Raw genomic sequence first — 24,412 nt, forward strand, 5'->3', positions numbered from 1 at the left:
TTTTATTTACAAGATATGCCTGCTGTTTTATTTGTATCATCACCATGGTAACGTGCGTGGGCGCGCTTTAGCTGGAAGGAGTAGGCTCGCTCTCGCTTACAAGTAAAACAGTATTTAATTCCGGTCAACTGAATAAATTAAATAATAACTTAATTCTCATACTCACACTTCTACATAATATTTGAACATTTTTAATTTTCAAAATTTGGTAAAAACAAAGCGCAGCAGAGCCAACAAGGACGCGCACGTACTGAAACGTAACACGTATGCCTACGTCATCACAAGACCCCGCCCACTCGCGACTTGTCCAAATACTGTCTGTGTACTGTATGTTTGTTTTATTTCTATTTTGTTTTTAAGGAGTTATTTCGTGAATGTTTTCTCTCTTCTTGCAAAATACGTTCCCTTGTGCGTGCGTGTGCGTGATTTAGCAGATCACACTTGCAGTGAACGCTAAGCAAGTCGGCCGCTTCTTGTGTGTTCGATCGTTTTCAAAGCTGGCTCAGTTTTCTCCACAGCGATGGTCATTTGTGTGGAGGAGGTGTCCGCGTCCCTCGTGCGGGAATATCTGAGCAGAAAGGTACGTCGAATAACGAGTTGAGAGGAGAAAAACATTCTACTCTGTGCTCGCCTTTCCCCTTTTCTATCTCGAGAGCAGACTGCAAGCTTTGATCGCGCACCCAAAAATGGAAGGCTTCAAAAATGTCATGTCGCATGCTACAAATCTCAAACATTTACAAAAATGTCCAATTAACAAAGGCAAACATCATCGGATAATATCTTGATGCTCACCTGTAATCAACGTGCAGGGACTGAAGAAGACGATCGCGTGCATGGATGAAGAGCGTCCACGCACACAGTCCAGCATCAACAACAGATCCCACTTGAGACAAGTTCTGCACATTGAGGATCTCTACAGAACAAATAAGGTCAAGATCTTCAACATTTTCCACATTTATGTATTATCTTTACCTTCTAATAACATTCATGTTACTACAGGCTCAGAGTTCACCTTTGAGGACTTTACTGGAAATCATTGTCAAGCATCACATTGAAGGTCACAAAGATGACCCGATGACCTGTGAAGGTCTTCTTCCTGCAAAAACCTCATTGCAAATGAACGAAAGCAACTCAGATCACAGCACAACGTCTTTTGTTTCTGGTGATCACATCAAATCAAGGTAGTCAATAAATAAGGTTATGACAAAGTTATATTGTTTTTCCCGAAAACTAAACGAAATTTCCCTCACAGGTCACATGACCAGGAAGCGTCCTCACCTCCACAGTTGGTATTGTCACTTGATAGACAGGGAATTATTAACCACAGTGAAACTCGGACGTGGTTGAATGCCTCAGTAGATGAAAAGCGCCAGTGTAAGATGGCGTCTCAACATGATCACGATCGCCTTACTGAAGCTGTAAACAATTCTCCCGAAGTCAGTCAAAGGAGCCGACCCGGTCGGGTTCGACGGGGTATCCTGGCGGGACCGATAGCCAGCACCCTTCAGGTACAAACCTGGTTGGCGCTTTTTAGAAAGACACCTTGAATCATCTCTCACTGTCGTGTTTCAGGAGTCAACCAAACAACGGCAGAGTCGAAAAGTTGTCACCCCTCAGCTGCCGCTCAGGAAAGAAGAGGAGCCCAGACTGTCTTGGGATAGACTGTCAGGGAAGAGTTGCCAACAAAAAGTCCAGAAAAAATCTCAAAGTGATGCTACAGAGGGAGTGAAGATCTTGGATGAAGAGGCAGAAGGCAGATATGACGGAAAAATGTAAAGCCCTTTTATTTAACTGGACATCAAACTATTTTTGTGCTCATAATTCTGTGTCCTCTCTTGTAGAGTGAAGTCCAAGACGCAGCCAAATGTGAGAGATTTGTCTGAGTTGGTGTTAGGTAAGTTTTTGTTTGAATCTTTTTCAGGGGCAGCACGGTGGACTAATGGTTACACATGTGCCTCACAACAATAAAAACAATATTGTTTTTGTTTAGATGAGTTTTTTTTAGAGATTTGTTTAGATAGATGAGAGGTTCTGGGTTTGATCTATTATCTCCAATATATTAAAATTCGAATGGATGAATCTTCTCGAGACACCTTTTGATCTGCCATCATTTATTTTATGTTCAGATGACATTGACGACGAGCTGCCAGAATTCCCCCAAATTTCCATCAAGAACACGGCAACTGCAGCGAGCAGCCACACAGTCCGTCCAATGGACCAACACACCGCCTCGGTTGTTGTTGATTTACACCACGGTTCAAATAAAGACCAAAGATATATTTATTTTTTTGCTTTTGCTGTGCCCAGGAATTGAAATCAGTTCTCCTTGGCTCAAGTCTCAAATGTTTCACCGTCGAATGGCGAAATCAGGGCTTCGCGTTCTCCGACACGCATGACTTGAGATATGGAGTGGTGCAGAAAAAGGTGGCCGTAACTTATTACTTCAGGGGTGTCAAACTCGTTTTTCTCACAGGCCGCATCGCTTCTTCTATATATAGTATAGGCTACAAAACAAACTGATGAATAACTTGTTTTGAAATCAGGTAAAATATTTTAAAAAGACATATGATAATAAAAATTGCAAGCAATAACTCTATTTTTTTTTTTTTAAGTGAAGGCAATTTGCAATTTTAGTAATAACACAAAGTCGATGCAACATTTTTCTTCGTGGGCCATATAAAACGATGTGGCGGGCCGTATCTGGCCCCCGGGCCTTCAGTTTGACACCGATGTTAAGTACTTTAACTGTCACAAAAATGTTTTTTTTTTTTTTCTTTCTGTGCTCTTAATATGTTGTGTGTTTATTTCCTAGGGTGGTCCTTGCGGGGTTCTAGCTTCCATCCAAGCTTTCGTTTTAAAGAAACTTCTCTTCGAAAACATAGACAATAGTTATAGTTACGCAAGACTTCAGTATGTTGTACTTTCCTTCCATATGTTGCATTATTCACTATTACACATCATATTATGTCTAAATTAAGCTTTTCGGTGCTTCTTCACTTTGTAGCCACTTGACCTCCATTCTACAACTTTTGTTCTCAGTCGTTTAAGGCCAACAAATGCAACAAGAAGAAATTGTCTGGTTTTAGCGGTGGCTGAAGTCCTGTGGAGGGCCGGCGAGGAGAAACAAGCCACATTAGCAATGTAAGAACCGACTTTTAAATCCTCTTTAATTGCAAATTGTGCCTTCTTTCCAGTATTGCAAATGATGGTACATGTTCAATAAATTTATATTCTCTTTTGTTTTAAAACAGAAACTCGGGAAGAACGCTTTTCACTCCAAGTGGACATTACAAATCTGAAGGAGTGCTTGAAAAGGTATAAACATCTCATTAAGTTCAAATTGTGGAACCTTTTAAGTTAAACAAAATGCAAGGCTAGAAATAATGATCTCAGATGTTTTGCTCATCAATTGAGAAGTAATGTACATATTTGGATTCTTTCATTCTTGTTTTAGATCAACTGTTTCACAGTGGACAGCATTAAAAACCTGCATTCGCTACTGGAGCAAAACATTGAGCAGGTAGGCGAGCTCCTGTGTTGTCACCCACTTAAAGTAGACATTATTACCGTCAAATGTGCTCGCTCATTTTCAGAACCAGGCATATAAGAAAAACATTAACTTTGTGGGCAGGCTCATCTTCAAATAATGTATGCTAATGTACCTTTAATGCTCTGTATCATTCATCCAGTTTGAGACAGGGGAACTGGGATGTCTACTGCTGACCATATCTGCTGTCATGTCTCGATCTATTGATAAGTATGGAACATAGAGTAGAAAAGACAATTCTCAAAGTCGACAAATCACAGTTTTTTTTAAAATAAAACATTTCTTTTGTCAGACTGAAAGAAGATATGGACGTGGCCACCACCGCACTCATTGGCGCTCATGGCTACTGCACTCAAGTATGCAAACGTTTAGCCAATATACTTTTTTTTTTTCAAACAAAATTGCATAAACTTCTGTATTTTTTTTCCAACATAGTGCTGAAATACTATATGTCTAATTTGTCCCATTACCTTTTGTGTTTGTGTCAACCAGGAGCTTGTCAACCTTCTGCTAGTGGGACGAGCAGTTTCAAACGTCTTTGACGGCGATGTGGAGCTGGACTCGGGCAACGGCAACTCGACGCTGCTCAAGGGAATTAAATCTCACTGTAATATTGGCCTTCTGTCCCTGTTTGAACATTATAACATCTTTAAGGTGAGACACATTTAATACATCCCACCACTTTCTCTTTTTTTGAGTTTCAGATATAAAACTCAAAGCCTATTCTCTATCATAATTGTCTTCAAAGAAAAATGTGAATGCGTTCTCGTTATTATTGCCTCGCTGCAATCAAGCAGAGAATGATGCCAAAATGCATTTTGAGATAACTTCAGATAATTGTAATCAAGACTGTGATTGCTGTAATGTTCTCATAAAAGGTTGCCTAAGGGCAGCCCTTTTGAATGACTCATCTTTTTAACAGTCTGTCTAATTTCTTTTAGGTTGGAGACTATCTGAAGAACCCCCTTTTTCCCATTTGGGTTGTGTGCAGTGAAAGCCACTTCAGTGTTCTGTTTGGCCTGCAGGAGGAGCTGTTGACAAATCAGGACAAAAGTGCAGAGTTCGACCTGTACTATTATGATGGCTTGGCCAATCAGCAGGAAGAGATCCGCCTCACTGTCTGTGAGTAGATTTGTTTTTTTTTTCAATTCTTGGGATAATTAAAATGTATGTTTTAATCAAATAAAAAAATAATTATAATAATAATTACTTTTCTTTTTTAGCTGTCGGCAAATCAGATTTGAGCTGTCAAGATGCTGATTTAATTCCTCCCCTGGAACTCTGCATTCGAACAAGGTGAACCTGTTTGCTTTTAAAGATCTTTTTTTAAAATTCGAGAGATAAAATTGCCATAATGAATGAAGATACATTCATCAAATAGACTACCGTAGCAATGATTGTCTTTGCTTCAGTCTGTGGAATCATCAAAAACTCCAAAATAGTAGACCGTGGAACTGTAAGCAGAATCTAATTTGCATATTTTGTTGTTTTCAGGTGGAAAGATGCATTTGTGAGTTGGAATGACACAGAGCCAATTCTATGAATCACTGGATGATTTTATAACACTTTTCTAAACTGATTAAGTATCAGTACATTTCTTATCTATTTTTCCTCAGCATGCATTATAAGTTAGACACGTCGATGCCTGTACTTTTTCCCTCACTCAATGCGGAATGCTGATGGTTAAGATTCATCATATGACTGCATAGCTCAAATACTTGAATGACATGGTTGATTAGAAGACTCCTTAAAAAATGGTTTTGTGTTTTTCAAGCATTATTAACATTAAGGATACAAATGTGTCTTCATAATCAATTTTTTTATATTTATTAAAAAAACATAGTATATTAAAAAAAAAAATACAAACTTAATTTTGTTCTCTTTTTATTCGATTCGGCTGCAGCTTTTAAATAATTTATTTACCACAGAGGCCTTTAGCTCGTCATCACACCCAGATAGTTCTTTATATTTTTTAATTGAGGTAGATGCATTCTACTTCTTAGACTAGTTGGGGGAAAAAAAATATTTTCATGTCTCTTAATGTTCAATATTTTTCACTTTGTCTAAATGTACAACTGACCGTATGTGTTGAATCAAGGACAGAGAGCAAAAGTGAAGTGTTCTAGAATGATGATGTTCGGACTTATTTTTCTTTCACTCATTTGGAATGTATACTGTAATAAAATGATTCAATCACATAATGGTGCTTTTGCATTTCTATCCTCCTAAAATAATACATAGAAGAAAAAAACAATATCCAAATGCAATTGGGAATTATTCTTCAATGAGATTGTTTCGCATACAGCTATAGCTAAATATAATATATAATACAGTAGATGAGTCACTGTTGCACACCTACCAGACACCTACACAAGCTAATGTGATATGAAAAGCTGTATCAGGAATTCTTCCTTTTAATAATGCTCATTCTTGATTGACACGACCAGAGAAAGTAGAATATGTCAAATATGTATGACTATATTTCCTGTAATGCAGAGCATCATGCATATTGTCTATATTTTTCTTCCTTATTGTTGACGTTCTGTCTCCCTCTGGTGGTTATTGTTTTTGACTATCTTTTGGATGCGTTGTACCTGATTTGTTTGTTTTTTTCCCTCGGGCGTCGTGGCATGTTTAGTGACGAAAAAAGATTCAATTAGGGTTCTTAATAATTTTTAAGACATGCATTATATCTATAATTTCCCCATCACAATTATTGATAAGGAAGAATCATTCAAATCTACCATCCAGACAAAATAAAATAAAAATGCAATATATTTAATAGAACCCTTGTACTTGCTCTCATTAGACTGTACAGGTGCTCTTAAATGGCATTGTGAAGTCATTTTCAACATTTGGGGGGAAAGAATTTCAAAAGAGAATGAATTGACTATGCATAGATGCTGACTGCATGTGTCATGGTGGGGTATTCAGGGGGGTGGTGTGAAGAACTTGTACCAACACCTCCAGCTCAGGGGATCAAAAGCAGTGGCACAGCTGGCACATGCATGCATGCATGCTTTTTTTCTTCTCAGTGCTTCACTAGTGCATTTGAAATGACAAAAGCAGCTTCTCATCTATTTTCATGAAAAAAATAAAGACGTCTTATTTCAAACTGATAGTAATGTTGAGTGATAGTATGTTATTGGTGAGTCACGGACATTCTTTGTGCTATGAGTTATTGAGAAAATGCTGTATATCAATGAAGATGATATAATTACTTTACAGCCATCAAAGCTGTAATGTGATTGCTATAAATAAAGCCGACATGCTCGAAGGAGGCCTTGGGCACTATTAGATTGGATTAAAATGTTCAGCTTTGCCAAAAGAATTTCTGGTGCATATTACAGGGAGTGGAATATACGTCATAAGGAGCCATGTTTAGGTTTGAGGTCATATGCTAGTCATAATCTTGCCAGAAACGTTGGCGTGGGAAGTGTTTTAGTGAGAGCCAAAAAGGTTAACCAAATTACAAATGTTTATATGCTTTGGAAGCCACTTGACAGTGAGGTTTAATTTTTGAAGGAGATGCTTTTACAAATTGAAATTCTCTCACACATTCATTTAAGGGTTGGGACTGATACCTGTTTATGGGAGATTTACTTCCAGGCCATAAAGAGACCACACAAAAAATACTGGATTAATCAGTGATTTGTAGAAGTTTGATTTTGAAAAACAGGTGCATCCGACTGTCCCTCAATAAACACGTCAGACCGATATGTCAAAGTAAAGCCACAAGCTCGCAAAAACATCAATAAAAAAAATTCCCTAAAGAGCCTTGATACAGAATAAGCCAACAACTTCCGAGCAAACAAAGCTGCACTTGAAGGACAATATCAGCACTCCTTCAAATAGTATCAATACAGTCTGAACTATGCAGAAACAGTCTCCCAAATAAATACATATCCATCCATCCACCCTAGATCTGTACCACTTGTCCCCACGGGGGTCGTAGATGTGCTGGAGCCTATCCCAGCTGTCAACGGGCAGTAGGCGGGGGACACCCTTAACCGGTTTCCAGCCAATCACAGGGCACACAGAGACAAACAACCATCAACACTCACACCTAGGGGCAATTTGGATTGCTCAATCGGCCTACCGGGCATATTTTTGTGACGTGGGAGGAAACCGGAGGACCCAGAGAAGACCCACGCAGGCACGGGGAGAACATGCAAACAACACACAGGGAGGGACATAGGTGGACTCAAACCCGCATATACACACAGATACATATATACATATAAATATACATTATACACATATATGTGAACACGTATATACTACGCATTTGTGTATATATTTCTAAATGTATAGGCATATATGCGTATAGTATACATATATACATATATGCGTGTGTGTATACTATATGTGTATGCATCTAAATGAAAATGTGTATCCATATTATATCAATCATAAAAATAAGCTGTCTTGAATGAAACGGCATGCGTGCTTTTAGAGCATTGGAAGTCCAAGGAGCAAAATGCATGAGTAAATCAATGTAAAAATGTTGGTGCGAGGGGTACGCGAGGGGGGGGGTGAAGATTTGGTGCAGCATGGTGCAGGCTGACAGGAAGCAAATGGTTTCTACGGACAATTTATTGCGGTGGTATTTCTCAGTGGTAGCAGAGGAGGTTTGGTGCTTGTGTGTAATTGTGTTACAGCCCTCCCACATGCCGTCCCAAGCGCATCTTCTGTCTCCTCTCCCAATCTAGGCTGTTTGTCTCCAGATAAGCGATATCCTCTTCAGATTACCGACGTGCATCCGTGCCCCGGCCACCCAGAGGCGAAAGGGATCCCGAATGTGTCCCCATGAGGAGCATGCTGTATTTTTAGCTGTCTAATCCTTTTATAGCTGGAGCGGAAGCCACCGCCACTGCTTGCCTATGGTTCAAGTAATTATCACGTGTCAGGGAAGAGCTTTGATGGAGATTAAAGTTGGGGGAATATAGTTCAAACTTTGCCAATTGATGCACTGCACAATAGTGGAAAAATAATACTCCTGGAAATGATTGATGAAATTAGATTATTGAAATTAAGACATTTCATATTTTTGAAGCTTACATTACAGTTTGAACTTCAACACTGTGCCTAAATCAACAGAAATAATAATGATCTGATTAAAACACATCCACATTAAACAATAAAAAAGAATCTTTGAGGACAGGCACTATATAGAAATATGGAAATATTTCAAATAAACTGTTACTTCAAAAAGCCATCAAAACACACCTGCATGAGAAGTGAGCTTCTGTTATCTTTGGCTAAGCCGGTTTCTTTCTCACTTTCTGTCAGTACCCAGAGGAAAAGCCTATTTGCTAAATATTTTTATTGTGAACTACCCCCACCCATTAAATAACCAGTAACTGTTCCCGAGGCGCGGCTCTGAAGACAGGACGGATGGATGGGATGGACAACGGCAGATCCTGTTTTCCTGGTTATGTCGAATTTTGTGACAATGAGATACTATGAGGACATTGTCAAAATACCCTACTGAGATGGTGGTCTCTTTTAGATTTGGATTCAACGCACAGCCATGCTCTGTTCAACTTTTGGGAAGCTTTGAAAACAAACGTGCAGGATTTTGGATGAGTGGAAATGAGCAATTTTCACATTTGGCACAAATTTAAGAAATTCACTTCCAGTTTTTTTGTTTTTCTAGGTTTGTTTTGATAGTTGTCAGGTTTAAACTGTGTAATGCTCGACGCATGCCAGTAATTGCAGGATGCTGATGAGTGAGAATAAAAATGTTCATCCTTTTCATCATCATGAATCAAAATGAATGAGATACACAAAAAAAGTGCAGTGGAATTCAAAATAATCTGTTCGGGACGTTAGTTCACCTCAGGTTCATTGTTTGAAAATATTTCTTCCCAGTGTATTACATAGGCAATGTTCTTAAATTTTATACAAGAGTAAACAATACGTTCAACAATAGATACCATCTGAGGTGAGACAGGAATCTCCATGGATCATGATGTTCGCAGATGACATTGTGATCGGTTGTGAGAGTAGGAAGCAGGTGGAAGGAAATCAAGAGAGGTGGACGTATGCCCTGAAAAGGAGGGGAATGAAGATGGGAGTAGCGAGCCAAAGGATTTTAAGGACTCAGGGTCAACAGTCCAGAGCAACGGAGAGTGTGGAAAAGAGGTCAAGAAGCGCATCCAAGCAGGGTGGAACGGGTGGAGAAAAGTATCATGTGTGATAAAAGAGTATCAGAAAAAATTAAGGGAAAAGTGTACAAGACAGTGGTGAGACCGGAGATGCTGTATGGTTTCGAGACAGAAGGCAGAAATGGCGGAGATGAAGATGCTGAGGTTCTCTTTGGGAATGACGTGGTTGGATAAGATCAGGAACGAGTGCATGTTAGTTGTTTTGGAGATAAAGCCAGACTGGGTTGGTTTGGACATGTCCAGAGGAGGGATAGTGAATATATTGGTAGAAGGATAATGAGGATCGAATCACCAGGCAAGAGGAAGACCAGAACGATTTATGGATAGAGTGAAAGAGGACATTATGTTAGTTCGGATTCACAGGATAGGCTGAGATGGAAAAAGATGCTTCGCTGAGGGGAAAAACCGAAAGGAAAAGAAGATTTTTGTTGGGAAAAAAGTTTTGAAATGATTTATTGTGGTCTTATATTTTAAGATTACATAACTAGATATTTGAACAGGGGTGTGTAAACTTTTATATCCGCTATTTATCTTGGTACAACATAAGGTTGAGATGACCAGCCAAGTTGCTGATTTATCAATCGATAAAGATTGTGTGTCTTAATATTTCAGAATACGCCAACAACGTGTTTGTGCTCCTTTTCAAAGAGTTTCCTTATCCAAGTCTCAGCACAAGCCGTATTGCTCAATCACTTTTAATCTCAACAAGTTCAGAGAGGTTGAGATCAAGTATTGCAATCTGCCAACGATAACAATACATCTGCTAACACGTTTGCAATGATGCAGTGGTTCTCTTTTGGGAAACGCCTTATCCGGCAGATTCCTGGAAAAGCAAAAGTCTTGCATGGCGATCATGTTTAAACGTTGCACACAGCTGAACTGAGATCTATGTAAATGGATTAAAATACAACACGCTCTTTATACATAATTTGCAATTTCATCTGGATTTTCATTTAAAGAGAATTTCAATGCACTGTTTATGCTCTGCTTCAATAGTCTTTATTGTTCAATAGTGCAGTGTTATCAATTTTGTTGTCATTCTCCAGGTTCTCATAGTGAGCAATCACTCAAGTGCCAAATAAAAAGGTGATGAAGAGAAGAGCATGACAAATGATACAAGGCAGACTTATAGTTATAGTAACAATAATAGGGGACTTCAGTCATAAGCAGAAAGGAAAAACCTTTCTGTTTGCCATCATAAGCAACATAATTCAACTCTGGTGGAAAATGTATACAGCACACACCCTCCTAATATGTCAAATATTAAATTAATATAACACTTAATAATTAATATTGCAGTCAATGTGCTAGTATATGAAATACTGAGGAAAAATAAAATCCATGTGAAATTATTCAACATGTCAAATAGCATTTATGGTAATGTCAAGTAGTAGCAAAATAAAAACATTAGCAGTAGCAAAATAAAACATTATTAACCGCAACAATGTTCGGGTATATTTGAAGGCACTTTCTTGGCAAAACGTTCCTCCATCACGATGGGACCTGGCGGGGAAAGAATACAATCTATTCAAGCACTTCATCCTTGGTCTTTCTCGGGAGAGAATTGCTCATTCACAAATGATGAGTCAAGGGCTTATTATTTAAAAGAACCCTTATCATGTGTGATATACGTTTATACATATTTGTACAGAAGAATGTGGAGGGCACCTCAGTATGTGATTCACTCAATAAATGTGTCAGCCCTCTCAATTTGCTCATCACAGTTCCATGACACAAGAGAAACATTTTTGAAAAATAAATAAATAAAAAAGTGAAGTACTGAGTGGATGAAGTCTGTTAAAGCAATCACTCAGCATTGGCTCCTAATTGCATCCTCTGAGAGCACTTAATTGAGTCACGACGGATTGAGGACCAGACTGCAGTCATCACACATGGCTTAAAAAAAAAAAAAAAGAACTGAACAGATTCTGATTTATTCTTCTTGCTCCCAAGGTTTTGTCTTAGAGGCGTCGTGTCCTTGAGCAAGGCATAACATCCTTTGCTATGCAACAAGTCACTTCCTGACACTTCCAGTGTATGCTACTCTGATTGGTTAAATGCAAGGGACACACACATTATGACAATTGTAAAAAAAATTGTGTAAAAAAAAAAAAAAAAACTGAGATGCAAGGAATTTTTAAGTGGCAGCACACTGGTCTAAGTTTAACATGTCTGACGTCAGAGCTGATGTTTTAGGATGGAATTTCTGCCTTCCTGAGCGGCGTTTACATCTTCTCCTATTGCTTAGTTGGGTTTCCTCCAGGTACTCATTCAGGCTTCCTCTCATATTCCAAAATCACGCCTGTTAGGTTCATTTAAGATTCAAAATGATCTATCGGATTGAGTGTAATTGTGTGTGAATGGTCACAAATCATTCACCAATAAAAGAAAAATTGTCAGAGAAATTTTGATTGATCACTTGATTCTCTTACAAATCTATGTAAGACAATAAAATTGGCAGTTTTAACTTACATATCTAGGATTGTGCGCAGAGTGGACTCATTGCTAATCGTGTCAGCAATCTGGCGCATCTTTTATAATCTGAAAAAAAAAGGGACAAAGGTCATGAGTATAGAGCACATTTATGTAGCTACGATAAACATATACATATTAAAATATACTAAAAGGAAATCAAATGTAATTAAAATGAAATAAAAAGTTGTAATATTTACTATATGCAATAATAGCTACACAAAGTATCAATCTGACATCAATAATATGATTTTATTCATATTTTATTTATTATTTAATCTATTAATCAAGATGTGATTGTCTCTAAGGACGACAGTATTTACTGTATGTATTGTTCATATGAAATGAATAAATTTGGGAAACACATTCAAATAATGTGTTGGGAGTTTAAAATGCTGATTTATAGTGCGGCCTGTGGTTTTGGTTGCAATTTTAGAGAAGAAAAAAAAATTTAAGCAACATTGTTTCTTTTTTTAAAAATGAGGCAAAAAGAGAATGGAATACATACATGCTGGTCTTGAGCAATCTCTTGTGTTGTGATAAAGTCTGTCAAAATGTGTTCTACATTCCGATGAGAACTTGACTGGTCCTGCTTGATAGAAAAGGTCTCATCAGCCAAAACAAATCAAGCTTCTGGGCCTTATAATTTCTTTTTGTTACAAAAATTAGATGGCTCACATTCCAAGCTATGGTGACTCTCTTCACAGGAAAAAAAAAAAAAGCGGCACTAACAGCTTAGGTGACTGGAAAAAATCGAGTCGACATTTGCAATCGAAATTTCATTTGAGATTACGGATTTTCGCACGACTAATGAAGTCTATCCAGGTCCTGAGACAAATAATCATCTTAACCTCGTGTGGCTGTTCACTTAAATCGCTCAGATTTAGACCATGTGCCGTTTTTCTACATTGCTGCCTTATAAGCTTCAACCCCACAGCAGCTAGATTCTTTTTTGTGGTTTTTCTTTTTTTTTGCCTTAATCAGTTTGTTGGCTCAGAGAGGAATACAAATTATTTCTTAAATGCTCCAGGCCATTCTTGCATGAGAAAAAAGCCACGAATGCGTTGCTTGATCTGTGTGCCAAACAAAATAACTTTACATTGGTTTTGTGTGCTTTAATCAAGCACGGAACCGAACTGTTTGGTTCTTACCTGTGAAGTGCTGAATGAACTTGTGTTTCATGTTTAGATCTCGGGGAACAATTTCTGGAAAGAAAATGAGAATTTATTACTTCATTTATTACTGTCTGTTTTATTACAACTGAAGCTGTTGTGAAAAGTGCAATATAAATAAACTTGTTTTTTATTGTTTTATTGGACTGAAGTCAGCTGTTTTCACTCCCACAGCGGCGCACCCCTCCTTCATTCAGATCTTTCATTCTAATTCAAACAGAGGACAGTGGTAAGGTCTGACCACCTGAATGGGTATTAAAAAAAAAAAAATTACGGCAGCTAATCAATCTATCAATCATGTCAGGGACGCATGGGAATTTTTTTTTTCCAGTGGTGATATTTAACTAGGTGTTGACTCTTGAACTCCCAAGACCTATTGTAATTTTGCACAGTGGACACATTCGAGTAATCCACAACATTTTATGAGTCACCCATGACTCCTCACTGACCCACCACGTGTCTGGATTTTGGCCAAGGGTTGCTCAAGTTCATTGGGGAAGGTGGAACCGCTGACCTTTTCAGCTTTGAAATTTGAGGATTAATTCATAAAAGTAAAAATGGAGAATGTGGAATAATGTTGAGTTCTTCAAATCTGTTGTGAAGTATTGTTCATCTTGAATATGAATATCACATACTATTAAGACTAGACACCATAACCGTCTGTATAAGCAGGTCTCTTATAACACACAGTACATATGCTAACAGGCTAAAGAGCTTACTGTATGGGAATTTAATACTCATCAGAATAAGTCCGTCCAAGTAGGCATGTGGCCTAACAACTAGACTCAGCCCCAGACTCAGGAACGCACTGTACAGGAGTGTGGATTAAAGATTTGGTTACCACAGTCAATTTCTTTTTATCCAGCAATAAACTTGCTTCTACATTTATTTCATTAATGAACACGAACAAGTGTAAAATGTTAAGCCCAGTAAAACCCTTTGATTGGCCTAATACTTTGTTTGGGTTGTGGGACAGGGATTCTGTAGAAGCCAGGCCAATCTTACAGGATTGGGAAAACAATGATGGAATACTGTGTATCCGCAACCTAAGGTTTATTATTTGAATCTTTAGCTGAATCAGGACTTTTTGAGTCGGAATCTCTATGAACCCGGATCCTATGAGCGCTCAAGCTGGTCGCTGATACGTACACAAAGCGAGTTAGCAGACTCAAAGCAAACGGAATAGAATCCGATGTATTGCTTAATGCTTACGATTTAATTACGGACTTTAATTCGTGGTACCACCAGAGACACAGCATACAAAATATATTCACTTACTCAAATCACTTTAACAAATGATCCAAAGTAACCTGAGTCCATCAAATGTACAGACTTTATCTCCATTACTTATTACTCATTTTTGAAAGAAGGGGGGAAAACAAATCATACGATTTTGATGTTTGCTAATCTGAAGACATATTAGGCGAAGTGATACGGACTCTTCATCTTACGCTAAAGAAGGAGCTGAGTCAAATGGTGAAGGTCTTAACGTTCTATCTACTGGCTAACCTCAAATGGACAAAAGCTTTGGACAAGGACATAGACAAACCAATATTAAGGTCTAAAGTCACATGCTACTGCAAAGACTTTCTAGATCTTACAGTAGATTACTTTCCCTCAAGGCAACGCAACTTTATCTAATCACATTACTGTTTGATTTCTCTTTGCCCACTCATTGTGTTCAAAACATCTATCATTGCGTGACCACTGTACTTTGGTAGCGTCACACGCATCATTTGCTGATATGCTTTATTTTGTATCCTCAAAAGATAAATTCCATCCACCCACTGGTCTGAGAAAGGTGCTTTTCCGATTGCACAGGCTGATGTGATATTGGGCTGAGAAACACCTCTTCAACATGAGCAGACTCCCTGGCATGTCAACAGCAGACAAAGTGGATTATTTCCATTTAATCAGGTCCTACTGCACATACTTTACCATTGAGGATTTACCATGGTGTCTCAGGGGATATTAGTCTATGGTTATAATTTATATTTCATGATATAAGGTGTAAGCCTAGCTTCTCAAAGATTCATAAATTTAGCCAGTCAGAAGAAAAAAAAAGCTAATATAAAAATGAAATGTAACGTGGACTCCTCGTGGACGCACAGTGGCATCAATAATCAAAGCCAATTTTCAAGATTCACTGTCTCCCACTATAGCTAAGAAGCGTGAATACAGAAATTCTTCTGGCAAAGACATTTAGATCCAAATTGGAAGAGTATACTTTGGAATATCAAATGCCTAAAATGGAAATGCTTTTATACAGCAGGTGCTTTGGGGCTAAGACTCCAAGGTAAGAGCTTGTAACATTTTCAGAAATCATTTTACAGGATTTCAAACCCTGCTTACGTGGGTTCCAAATGTGTTAGGTTCTATAAAAACTTTCAATTGTGAATGTGAGAATGGATAATTGTTTCTTTAAGTGCCCCGAAGCAGTTCAGGGTATAACACCTATCATCCAAAAGGCGAGATAGACGCCACGATCCCAAATCAGGTCAAATGGGATTGCTGAAAAATATACAGGTTGGTTTTAATACAATAAAAGATAATGCTATAATAGTGCAAACATTCCCATTTTTTTTTGGGGTGTCATAACAGAGGTCAACAGTCTTTTTGTCATCGTTGAGCGACGGTCATCCTTCATGCTTTTGGATTCCTCAATGAATCAGCGAATGAGTCATTCACGTTTGGCACAGTGAGGAATTTAGTCTTTCTATCTTTGCTCTCTGCAGCCATCCATCACTAAAGCACAACTGGAATGAGCCTGGAATTTTCCACTTACTCTTAGAGTGGAAAGTTAGGCTATTGCAAACAAAAATATTTTTTTGGACTTCAAGTGCAGCGGATCAATTCTATCATGTACTGTACTGTACAATACAAGAGACGTTATCCATGTCCAAGCTTCCAAATCGGTCAAACTTACTCCGGCTTCTAAAACTAAGTTGGACAGTTCAGACGGCGACAATGACAGATGTCTCCCATGCTTGATCATCACATGCTAAAAATAAATCTTATCAGCTTACCTACGAGTTTACTGTTATCCAGCCTGGGAACGTACTGAGGCTTTTCACGGGGGGACAACCTCAGGTCTTGAAGGGACGTGAAGAGTTCCCCACTGCAATGCCTGGAAATATGTTTGTTCCATTGCTGTCTGTATCTGATCACCTGTAGGATTAAATCCAACAGGGCTCTTCTCTCCTGCTTGACCTCCTTGTTGTCCACACACTGACCGGAGGTGATGAGCAGAAGGAGGAAAGTCAAGAGTATGTGCCATTTCCTCTCCACCTGCATGACTAACAAACCAACAAAAAAGGTTCATTCAATCCTAAAGGCAAACAATTGTATCTTCATGATTGAATCCAGAAAATGTTGACTTGGTAAAAAAAATGTGCAAAACTTGCATGCTTGTTAGTTTAGATTGTTGCAAAGAGAAACAAGTGTTACACTTACTACAGTGTTGAGTGGACACAGCTGACTTCCTCGAATAAACTTGGTCCTGGTCGCAGAGAGCTCGATCTTCTTGATCAACACCGGCTTTGGAGCAATATTCTCCCGTCTCTATTTATATGTGGAGCAGTCGGCTTCTTGGGGGTAATACAATCGATTTCGTGTGGGTGGCAAAGCAAGGTTGACATCCTTGGTGCCGTTTCATCCCGCGGCGTTCGCTCACTTGGGCACGCTGCGCCCCTCCTTTGCGCACAGCACAACTTACTTAACAACTCATGCACATTTTTTTTTTCTTCTCCAAAAAGCATCCCATGCAAAATGTCTTATGATACCACGATATTAATATTTGAACTCGAGAAAATAAGCAATCCGGAGCCAAAATCCCGCAAAAACAAGTTGCGGTTGTTTTCTTTTTCTTTTCCCAAAGGAAGAAAGTTGGATGTCTTCCCGAGCAGTACGCGTGATGCTTCACGGGCTTGTCAACATGTGGGATGTTTTTGCACCCGTGTCAGAGGTCTGGTGACCGCCTTACCAGACCTTTTTTTTTTTTCCTCCCTGGCGGCGTACCCTTGTTTTATCGGTTTAAAGATATGATCATGAGAGTCAATCACTGCAATAAGTCAGCCGTTGATGCCCTTTTCTTCTATTCCCCGTTGTATTGGAAAGGCAAACACAAAATAAATGAGAAATGAGCGTCTTAGTTCACTTTTCTTCATGCTGACTCACCTGTTGCTTACCAGCGTCTACACAATTCACATCACAAATAATAAAAATAAGAACCAATTATTTGCTGTATACAGTCGGAATAAATTGCCACAAATACAAATTCTACGACGTATTTCATTGAAATATGATAATTGGGAGAAACATGCTTTTAGTTTAATTGCTTTTGCATATTTTCTGGGGATTTAAGTAAAATTTATACTGTATTTCGAAATAATCAAAGTACAAAATAAAGCAAACTGGACCATGATTCTAATTCCCTCCATTACGGAGTTTTTATTTGTCTGTGTTTCTTTCATTTTCTTCTAATTTAGTTTAGTTCAATTTTAGAACATAGCTATATTTTGTTAATTACGTTTTGGACAAGATCGATTGAGTAAGCATTTCACATCATTTTAATTACGATACAACATCATGGACGTTTTTGTTTGTTTATTTTTTTTCCCAAAACTTTTTTGTTAGAGGAGCAACATTGAAATACATTACATTCCGGTTCAGTAGGTGGCAGTGTGAAGCTTTTACGCTCGTTGCAAAACCCTAAGATAACTTTCTGATGTTGTTTTCCGTTCCCATGGCAACCAACTTCATCTCGAGGTACGTGTTTTGACGATTGACTTTATAAAGCAACGTCATACCTAAATTGTTATTCTTTTGTAACCACAAACTACAATTACAGTGATGTAATCAATCATATTTCATGAATTAATTTCCTTTGCGCGAATGATCGTAGTTACTCTTAAATGTAATGAGGCAACCATTGCGGGTGTTTATACTTATGTTTGGATCAAATTAGCGATCATAATTAATTTACAGTGTTAATAAAAATAATGACATTGGAATTCAAGGGAATTTAGCAGCGCTCGTGGTGTCAAATGGATAAAACCTCACGTCATTAGTTAATTACGTAATAAAACATGAGCTCAGCGTGGATGCGTCATGATAGTGAACCAAGTACGGCAATTGAAGGGGCGGCGATCAAAATGAATATTGTGAGTTTTTTTTTTTTTTGCTGCACATTCTACAATTAACATCCATGCCGGTGCATAAAGAAGAAAACATGGCGAAATAAATGAATCCCATTTGACCATCCATCATGGGCGGGGATTTGAATCACAGCAGTAGCATGATGTGCAAAAACTAGAGGTGAGGTTGCATTGCAAGTAAGTGATGAAAAATTATTATTATTATTATTATTTTTGGATACATTAAGTACATCTGGTTGGGTTTGCTGCCACCATGTTTAACTTGTTTTGCATGGATTCTGCACAGGGGCCAAACTCAAGGCAAAGGTTCAAATTAAATCATGTGAAAATCAATTTGCACCAAAATTTAAGAAATTTCTTCACATATGTCAATATATTCTTTATTATATATAGTTATGAAAATTCTTACTAAAAATGAACATGAAATTAGCATTTCTTTGACTTCTGATCTCAAAATAATAGTCTTTTATGTATTTCTAAAAATATGGAATGAATTGTTGACATTTATATGGTTTCATTCGCAGCAGTTATTTGAGGGAAACGCAACTACAATGAGTTTGACACCCCTGCTCACTGTTTACATTCAAATATAGCCTGTGTGAACATAGACTCATAATATAGCTATTGTTATATATTATTCATATATCTAAAAAAGAGTGTAAATCGAATTGTCCCTCTGGGGAACAATTAAATGTTGTTGTGTTCACATCACAGTTTTTAATTGCTTTTTTACAGCTTCCACCCACAGGAGACTTAACTAAGAGTTATCCCACCTCTGTTCCAAAAAAAGAAATGTCACAAAGGTAAAAGTTCCCAGCGGTCACAGGAGTTAGGCTAACGTCTTATTCGTTTACGACTTTTACCCCAAGTTCCACCTAAAATTGTTGTTCTATGTACCCAATATCATGATCAACATTAAAATACAGTAGCATAGTCGGCCAAAGTGTTCATCCCCCCCCACTAATGACTGAATTTCCTTCCCAGGACATACAACGAGCTGTGGGCAGATGCCCAAGTGGAGTTAAGTCGTCTTTTAGTCGATGAAGTTCCCCCTCAGCCTATTCCGCCCGAAAAGGACAGAGTCTTATTCTTCCAGAGAGTGGCCATGCTGTACGTGCGCTATTTGCAGATTTTCAGACAACTAGAGAAGGTCTACGATCAGGTGGTGCATCCGCAGAAGAGGCGGCTTGTTCTGCATACCCTGGAAAGTGTAATGGGTCGAGTCTTAGAGTTGAGGAATGAAATGGTGGAAAAAGAGTTATGCGAGTATCATTACATGGATGATGTCCTACACGACCTAAAGCTTACACCTGTAAGTTGTAATCATGACAACTAGATTTAACAAAAAAAACTGTTGATTTGACTGTTGCCAACACTTCTCTCACCAGGCTGACCTTGAGATTCCCATCCCACGCTATTTTTTGAGTGAACGCAGCCAAGCAAATGAAGAGAACGCAACAATGCTTACAAATATCCTTCAAGCAGTGGAGACTACTGGAATACAAAATGTTAGTGAGACATCCTACTGGCTGATACCGGGTTTATTTTTTTGGGATCATGGAGACTGATGATATAAGCCGCTGATATTTAAGATTTGGCATTGTGTTAAATTAAATTTTAGGTATCAAAAGTACTTTGAGTCTCGGTACTTGGTATCGTGAGTACATAAAGAGTGAATTGTACTTGGCCTGGTCTGAAAAAAAAAAAAAAAAGTGGTATCATTCAAAAATACATTGGACTGCACAAGTGTATCTAATGAAAGCTCGTATTGTATATTTATCCACGGGCATATTAGCAAGCGATAAAGGCTATGAGTCAAGATGAGGCTATCCGAATCATTCAAGTGGCAGAGAGGGCCCGCCAAGGTCGCCTGAGGGCAGCCTTGAATGAAGCCAGCCGAAGATTGAGCAAGATACCCATGGCTGAGGCGCCCGAGCCCGCTGACATGGACCGAGCCGCAATCCGCATCCAGAAGGTTCTTTGTTGTCAATAATCCCCCCCCAAATGTTTTTCTTTAGTTTCACCAACTTTGTTGATTTTAATGTGAAGGTTTGGAGGGGCTATGTAGAGAGGAAGAAAACAAAGGCTGCTCGGATTGAAGATATGACTTTTCTAGGAATGGTAACTAAAGTTGTGAAAATTCAACCTTATTCACAGATGTCACCAAAACTGCTGTCTGTGATTTTATATTGCAAACTTTTCTGTCAGATCCCACATCCAAAATACCAGACACCATGTGAGGCCATAATCACTGCCCAAGCCAACGAAAGGGCCATCCGACAGAGGCAGAAGGAACATCAGGATGATTACCAAAAGGCTGTGATAGAAATCACAAGCCAGCTGATTGAGGTGGAGGGTCAAGACATAGCTAACAACATGAAGGAACAAATCAGGCAGTGGTTTATTGAATGTCGGTCAGTTAGACACAAAGCTCTTGTTTTGATTTGCGTTTAAATCGTTGAGCAACTTATTCAAGGTATTTTTTTCTTTTTCAGCAACCTAACAGGGGTATTCCCAGACTTTCCAGATGAAGATGAGGGAGGATCAGCCATACTTTTTGCTGAAAAGGATTATCAACTGGTAAGACATATTTAGAAAAGTGGATTTGCAAGCATGATGTTTGCTGTTTTTTTTATTTTTTTTTTATTTCAGGTAGTGAAAGAAATGGAAGAAATGGAAGAGGATGACAAAAATAAAAAAGGAAAGGGCAATGACAAGAAAGATGCAAAAAAATCCAAGGAGAAGAATGCGGTAAAATTCATTTGTCTCTCTAATTGATGAAGCGGGAATTATCACCATCCAAAAAACTAATTCCATCATGTAATATGAATGATCACACAGGAAGAAGAGGATGGCTTGGTGATGTTACCATCCTCTTTTTTGGCAGACTTGGAAATGTGCAATAAAACCTATGCCGGTAATTCAACTTTAAGCCGTTAAGCCGAGACAATCGCTCACAATATGAGTTTCTCCACAGATTTCTGGGAAACCCGCACCGAAATTCTAAATTTCAACCAACGGCACGAGGTGGAGCTGATTAAGGAGGAGAAGAGGGTGGACATTTTGTCAGAGATTCGGATAAAGGTGATGATTTAGGAATGCATAAGATGAGTCAAAGAAAAATCAGTTTGCCAACATCAATATTGTTTTCTTTCTCAGGTGGATGAGGACATGAGACAGGAACTGGCAGACTGGAGGCTTGCTGTTGAAAAAACCCCAGCTAAAGTTTATAAAAAAGTGTGTATTGTGTTGAGTAAAGACAAAAAAAAAAAAATCTGCATCATCTTGGGCGATACTTGGCCGCTTTGCTTGAATTCCCGCCAACTGTGTCACTATTTGCAGAAAAAAGCTGGCAAGCGTGATAAGAAGAAGAAGAAAAAAGGAGAGAAAGATTTGACTCCGGATAGGTGAGACATACTTGCAAAGTATTTTGGCATGAGTTAGTGGAATAAGAATACACACATTAGATATGAAAAGCCTACAATATTTAAGATGTTTTTTTTTTTTTACTTTCCCTCTAGAATAAATCAATCAATCAATCAATCAATTGAGTTGTAGAAGTTATAGGTCAAATTAATAATGGATCAAATTATCTTAATTTATTTATTTTTACTGCGCCTCTAGAAAAGATGAAAAAAGTCAATTGAGTACAAATTATAGGTCACATTAATAGTAGATTAAAAATAAATAAATAATTTTTTTTTTTTTAAATCATCTTGGTCTCTTTTATTCCTATCGCACAAACCTTGCATCTGAACAAGGGTGTGTAGACTTTTGATATTTTCTGTAGTTAACTCATTAATGCATTGTAGGACTCTTGCATCTCTATGTCAAGAGATGGTGGAGGAGGGTTTGTTGAGGCAAGTCAAACCTGTACAAATGCAGGACTACATTGGTAAGTCATGGCAATTAATTTTCTCCATTACATCAAACTTGATTTATGCTTTATTATGTGAATTTTTTTTATACAGTATGGTTTTTGGAGTGGCTCTGATTCAGTTGGCCTAATGTGACCAACGAGTGCATTTTTATTATTTTACAGTAATTTGCTGCCCTCTTCTGGTGTGAAAGTTAATAACGCCAAGCTCATGCTGATCAATTTCTGATCAGCATAGCTTTTACTCTTTAGTTACCGAGTAATCAATATCTTTTAATTTTGAAGGTGACTTCAACTATCTTGGAACCACACTGAGACGGAATGACATCGAACCCATGCCTTCAATGGCGGACGTGCGACAAATCGTATCTCTCTATGGAATTCTACCTTTAGGTAAATGATTCACAGACACAATAGAAACGAATTGTTTAGAGTTGTTTGTGTTTTGTAGGTTCTCATGTAGTCCACCAGAAGGCCCCTTTAATAAAGGCCATTCTACTAGCCGGCCCACCAGGAGTTGGTAAGAAGATGTTGGTCCACGCAGTCTGCCAGGAGACTGGCGCCACCTTATTTGACCTTTCCCCTCTCAACATTGCTGGGAAGTATCCCGGCAAGAGTGGCCTGACAATGATGCTCCATTTGGTGTTTAAGGTTTGCTTACATTTCAAGTTACCAACACTCCTTAGATTGTCATGACAAAGAAAAAAAAAAAAAAAAAAAACAATCATTCACAGGTCGCAAGATTAATGCAGCCTGCAGTCATATTGATTGATGGCGCAGAGAAAATGTTCTACAAGAAAGTTCCTAAGGACGAAAAGCCGGTATGTCTGAATATAAAAAAAAAAAAAAACACCGCATGTAATTTGATCATTCTTTTCTAACTAAAAACGCTCCACACATGTCCAGTTAGAACCGAAACGCTTGAAGAAAGATTTGCCCAAAGCACTCAAGCTGATCAAAGAAGACGATCGTGTTCTCGTCATAGGAACAAGTAAAGATCCCATAAGTGCGGAAATCAAGTCCATGTGTAAGATGTACACAAAGGTCATCCTCATCCCAAGGCCGGATTACGGCTCCAGATTCAGTAAGAAATGACACACTAACGCTAAACACCAACAAGTCCAATGTTTGTTTTAAAATAAACGGATTTCAGTTTTGTGGAACCAACTGATCGAAAAACACGGAGGCAAGATAACGTCAGCGTTGGACCTCAGCTCCTTGTCCAAAATTTCCGATGGCTACACCCCAGGTTTCATGATCCAGGCAATCCAGCAAGTCATTACCAAGAGACGACTTCTTCTGCAAGATAAGAGGCCTTTGACTGCTATTGAGTTTGTGGCTCCATTAGCCAAGTTCACGCCAGTGTTTCAGGATCAGGAAGAGGCCTTAAAAGTACTCTCAATTTTTTCTTTATTTCATGCAATGCTTATCACGATATTCTGGAAAATATAAAGCAATTTTAATTGTATTTGTGTGTATGCTTGTGTGTCCAGAAATGGTATGCAAAGACTCCCTTGGGAAAGAAGCGAGCTAAGGCGGCTGCAGAAAGGGAAGAAGCACTACAGGCGCTAAATAAAGAGAAAGCTGGCCCGAAGAAAGGAAAAGGGAAAGGAAAGAAATAATTTCCACTGTCAAGAAATGTGTTTTAACATGTATGACTGTGATTATAAAATATGTTATTTGAAATAAACTGGAATGTTTTACAAGTTTAATCACAATAGTTTTCTTTTTCTGAAAGATGTAGCTTAGGTTTACCACAAGAGGGCGACAAAACGCTTGTAGCTGCAGTCTGATGCTTTTTAGGCATAATTGATCGTTCGCATAAAAGCAAAAGTTTGCATAAGTGGCAGTTATCCTTTTTAGCACCAATTAAGACAAATAATAAAATCAAATTGAAGGTTGGTCAGAATAAGAACAAACTATCATTTTTTTGGAGAGGTAAAATGAATGGTTAATGTTTTAACTAGTTGTCATCTTGTCGGCTGTGCTGTAATTAGACGTGCAGGACTGTTGACAAG

At 38.3% G+C, this 24,412-nt stretch overlaps 3 protein-coding genes across 5 annotated transcripts; 2 read left to right on the forward strand and 1 right to left on the reverse strand.

Annotated features, from left to right (window-relative positions):
• The first annotated feature begins 283 nt into the window (after nucleotides 1–283).
• mindy4 (MINDY lysine 48 deubiquitinase 4) lies at nucleotides 284–5,748 on the forward strand. Its single transcript, XM_085929073.1, has 18 exons — nucleotides 284–580; nucleotides 810–929; nucleotides 1,000–1,181; nucleotides 1,253–1,508; nucleotides 1,573–1,772; nucleotides 1,842–1,894; nucleotides 2,127–2,233; nucleotides 2,308–2,424; nucleotides 2,813–2,910; nucleotides 3,040–3,141; nucleotides 3,252–3,315; nucleotides 3,455–3,520; nucleotides 3,690–3,757; nucleotides 3,840–3,903; nucleotides 4,040–4,201; nucleotides 4,489–4,669; nucleotides 4,771–4,843; nucleotides 5,042–5,748. The coding sequence occupies exons 1-18, from the start codon at nucleotides 521–523 to the stop codon at nucleotides 5,088–5,090; spliced, it is 2,022 nt and encodes a 673-aa protein (XP_085785199.1). The 5' UTR covers nucleotides 284–520; the 3' UTR covers nucleotides 5,091–5,748.
• A 4,991-nt stretch (nucleotides 5,749–10,739) lies between these two features.
• Nucleotides 10,740–17,011, reverse strand: alkal1 (ALK and LTK ligand 1). The gene is made up of 6 exons (XM_085929084.1): nucleotides 16,815–17,011; nucleotides 16,388–16,657; nucleotides 13,341–13,394; nucleotides 12,698–12,778; nucleotides 12,190–12,258; nucleotides 10,740–11,220 (listed from the first exon to the last, which is right to left on the reverse strand). The coding sequence occupies exons 2-5, from the start codon at nucleotides 16,653–16,655 to the stop codon at nucleotides 12,194–12,196; spliced, it is 468 nt and encodes a 155-aa protein (XP_085785210.1). The 5' UTR covers nucleotides 16,656–16,657; nucleotides 16,815–17,011; the 3' UTR covers nucleotides 10,740–11,220; nucleotides 12,190–12,193.
• A 1,393-nt stretch (nucleotides 17,012–18,404) lies between these two features.
• LOC147047017 (dynein regulatory complex subunit 11) lies at nucleotides 18,405–24,084 on the forward strand. Of its 3 annotated transcripts, none has more exons than XM_085929072.1 (20): nucleotides 18,405–18,677; nucleotides 19,253–19,320; nucleotides 19,502–19,829; nucleotides 19,906–20,025; nucleotides 20,313–20,492; nucleotides 20,567–20,638; nucleotides 20,726–20,931; nucleotides 21,013–21,097; nucleotides 21,170–21,268; nucleotides 21,359–21,434; nucleotides 21,495–21,601; nucleotides 21,677–21,754; nucleotides 21,860–21,924; nucleotides 22,330–22,412; nucleotides 22,680–22,787; nucleotides 22,846–23,045; nucleotides 23,129–23,215; nucleotides 23,301–23,421; nucleotides 23,548–23,786; nucleotides 23,888–24,084. In XM_085929072.1, exons 2-20 carry the CDS (start codon nucleotides 19,310–19,312, stop codon nucleotides 24,014–24,016), a joined length of 2,394 nt encoding a protein of 797 aa, XP_085785198.1. In that variant the 5' UTR covers nucleotides 18,405–18,677; nucleotides 19,253–19,309; the 3' UTR covers nucleotides 24,017–24,084. The 3 variants fall into 3 exon arrangements, with proteins under 3 accessions (XP_085785198.1, XP_085785197.1, XP_085785196.1); XM_085929071.1 differs by having other exon boundaries at nucleotides 18,407–18,694; nucleotides 23,301–23,478; XM_085929070.1 differs by having other exon boundaries at nucleotides 18,407–18,677; nucleotides 23,301–23,478.
• The last annotated feature ends 328 nt before the right edge of the window (nucleotides 24,085–24,412 follow it).

The sequence above is a fragment of the Syngnathus leptorhynchus genome, chromosome 13 (genome assembly GCF_054491065.1).
Source record: "Syngnathus leptorhynchus isolate UIUO chromosome 13, UIUO_Slep, whole genome shotgun sequence".
Lineage (NCBI taxonomy): Eukaryota > Metazoa > Chordata > Actinopteri > Syngnathiformes > Syngnathidae > Syngnathus > Syngnathus leptorhynchus.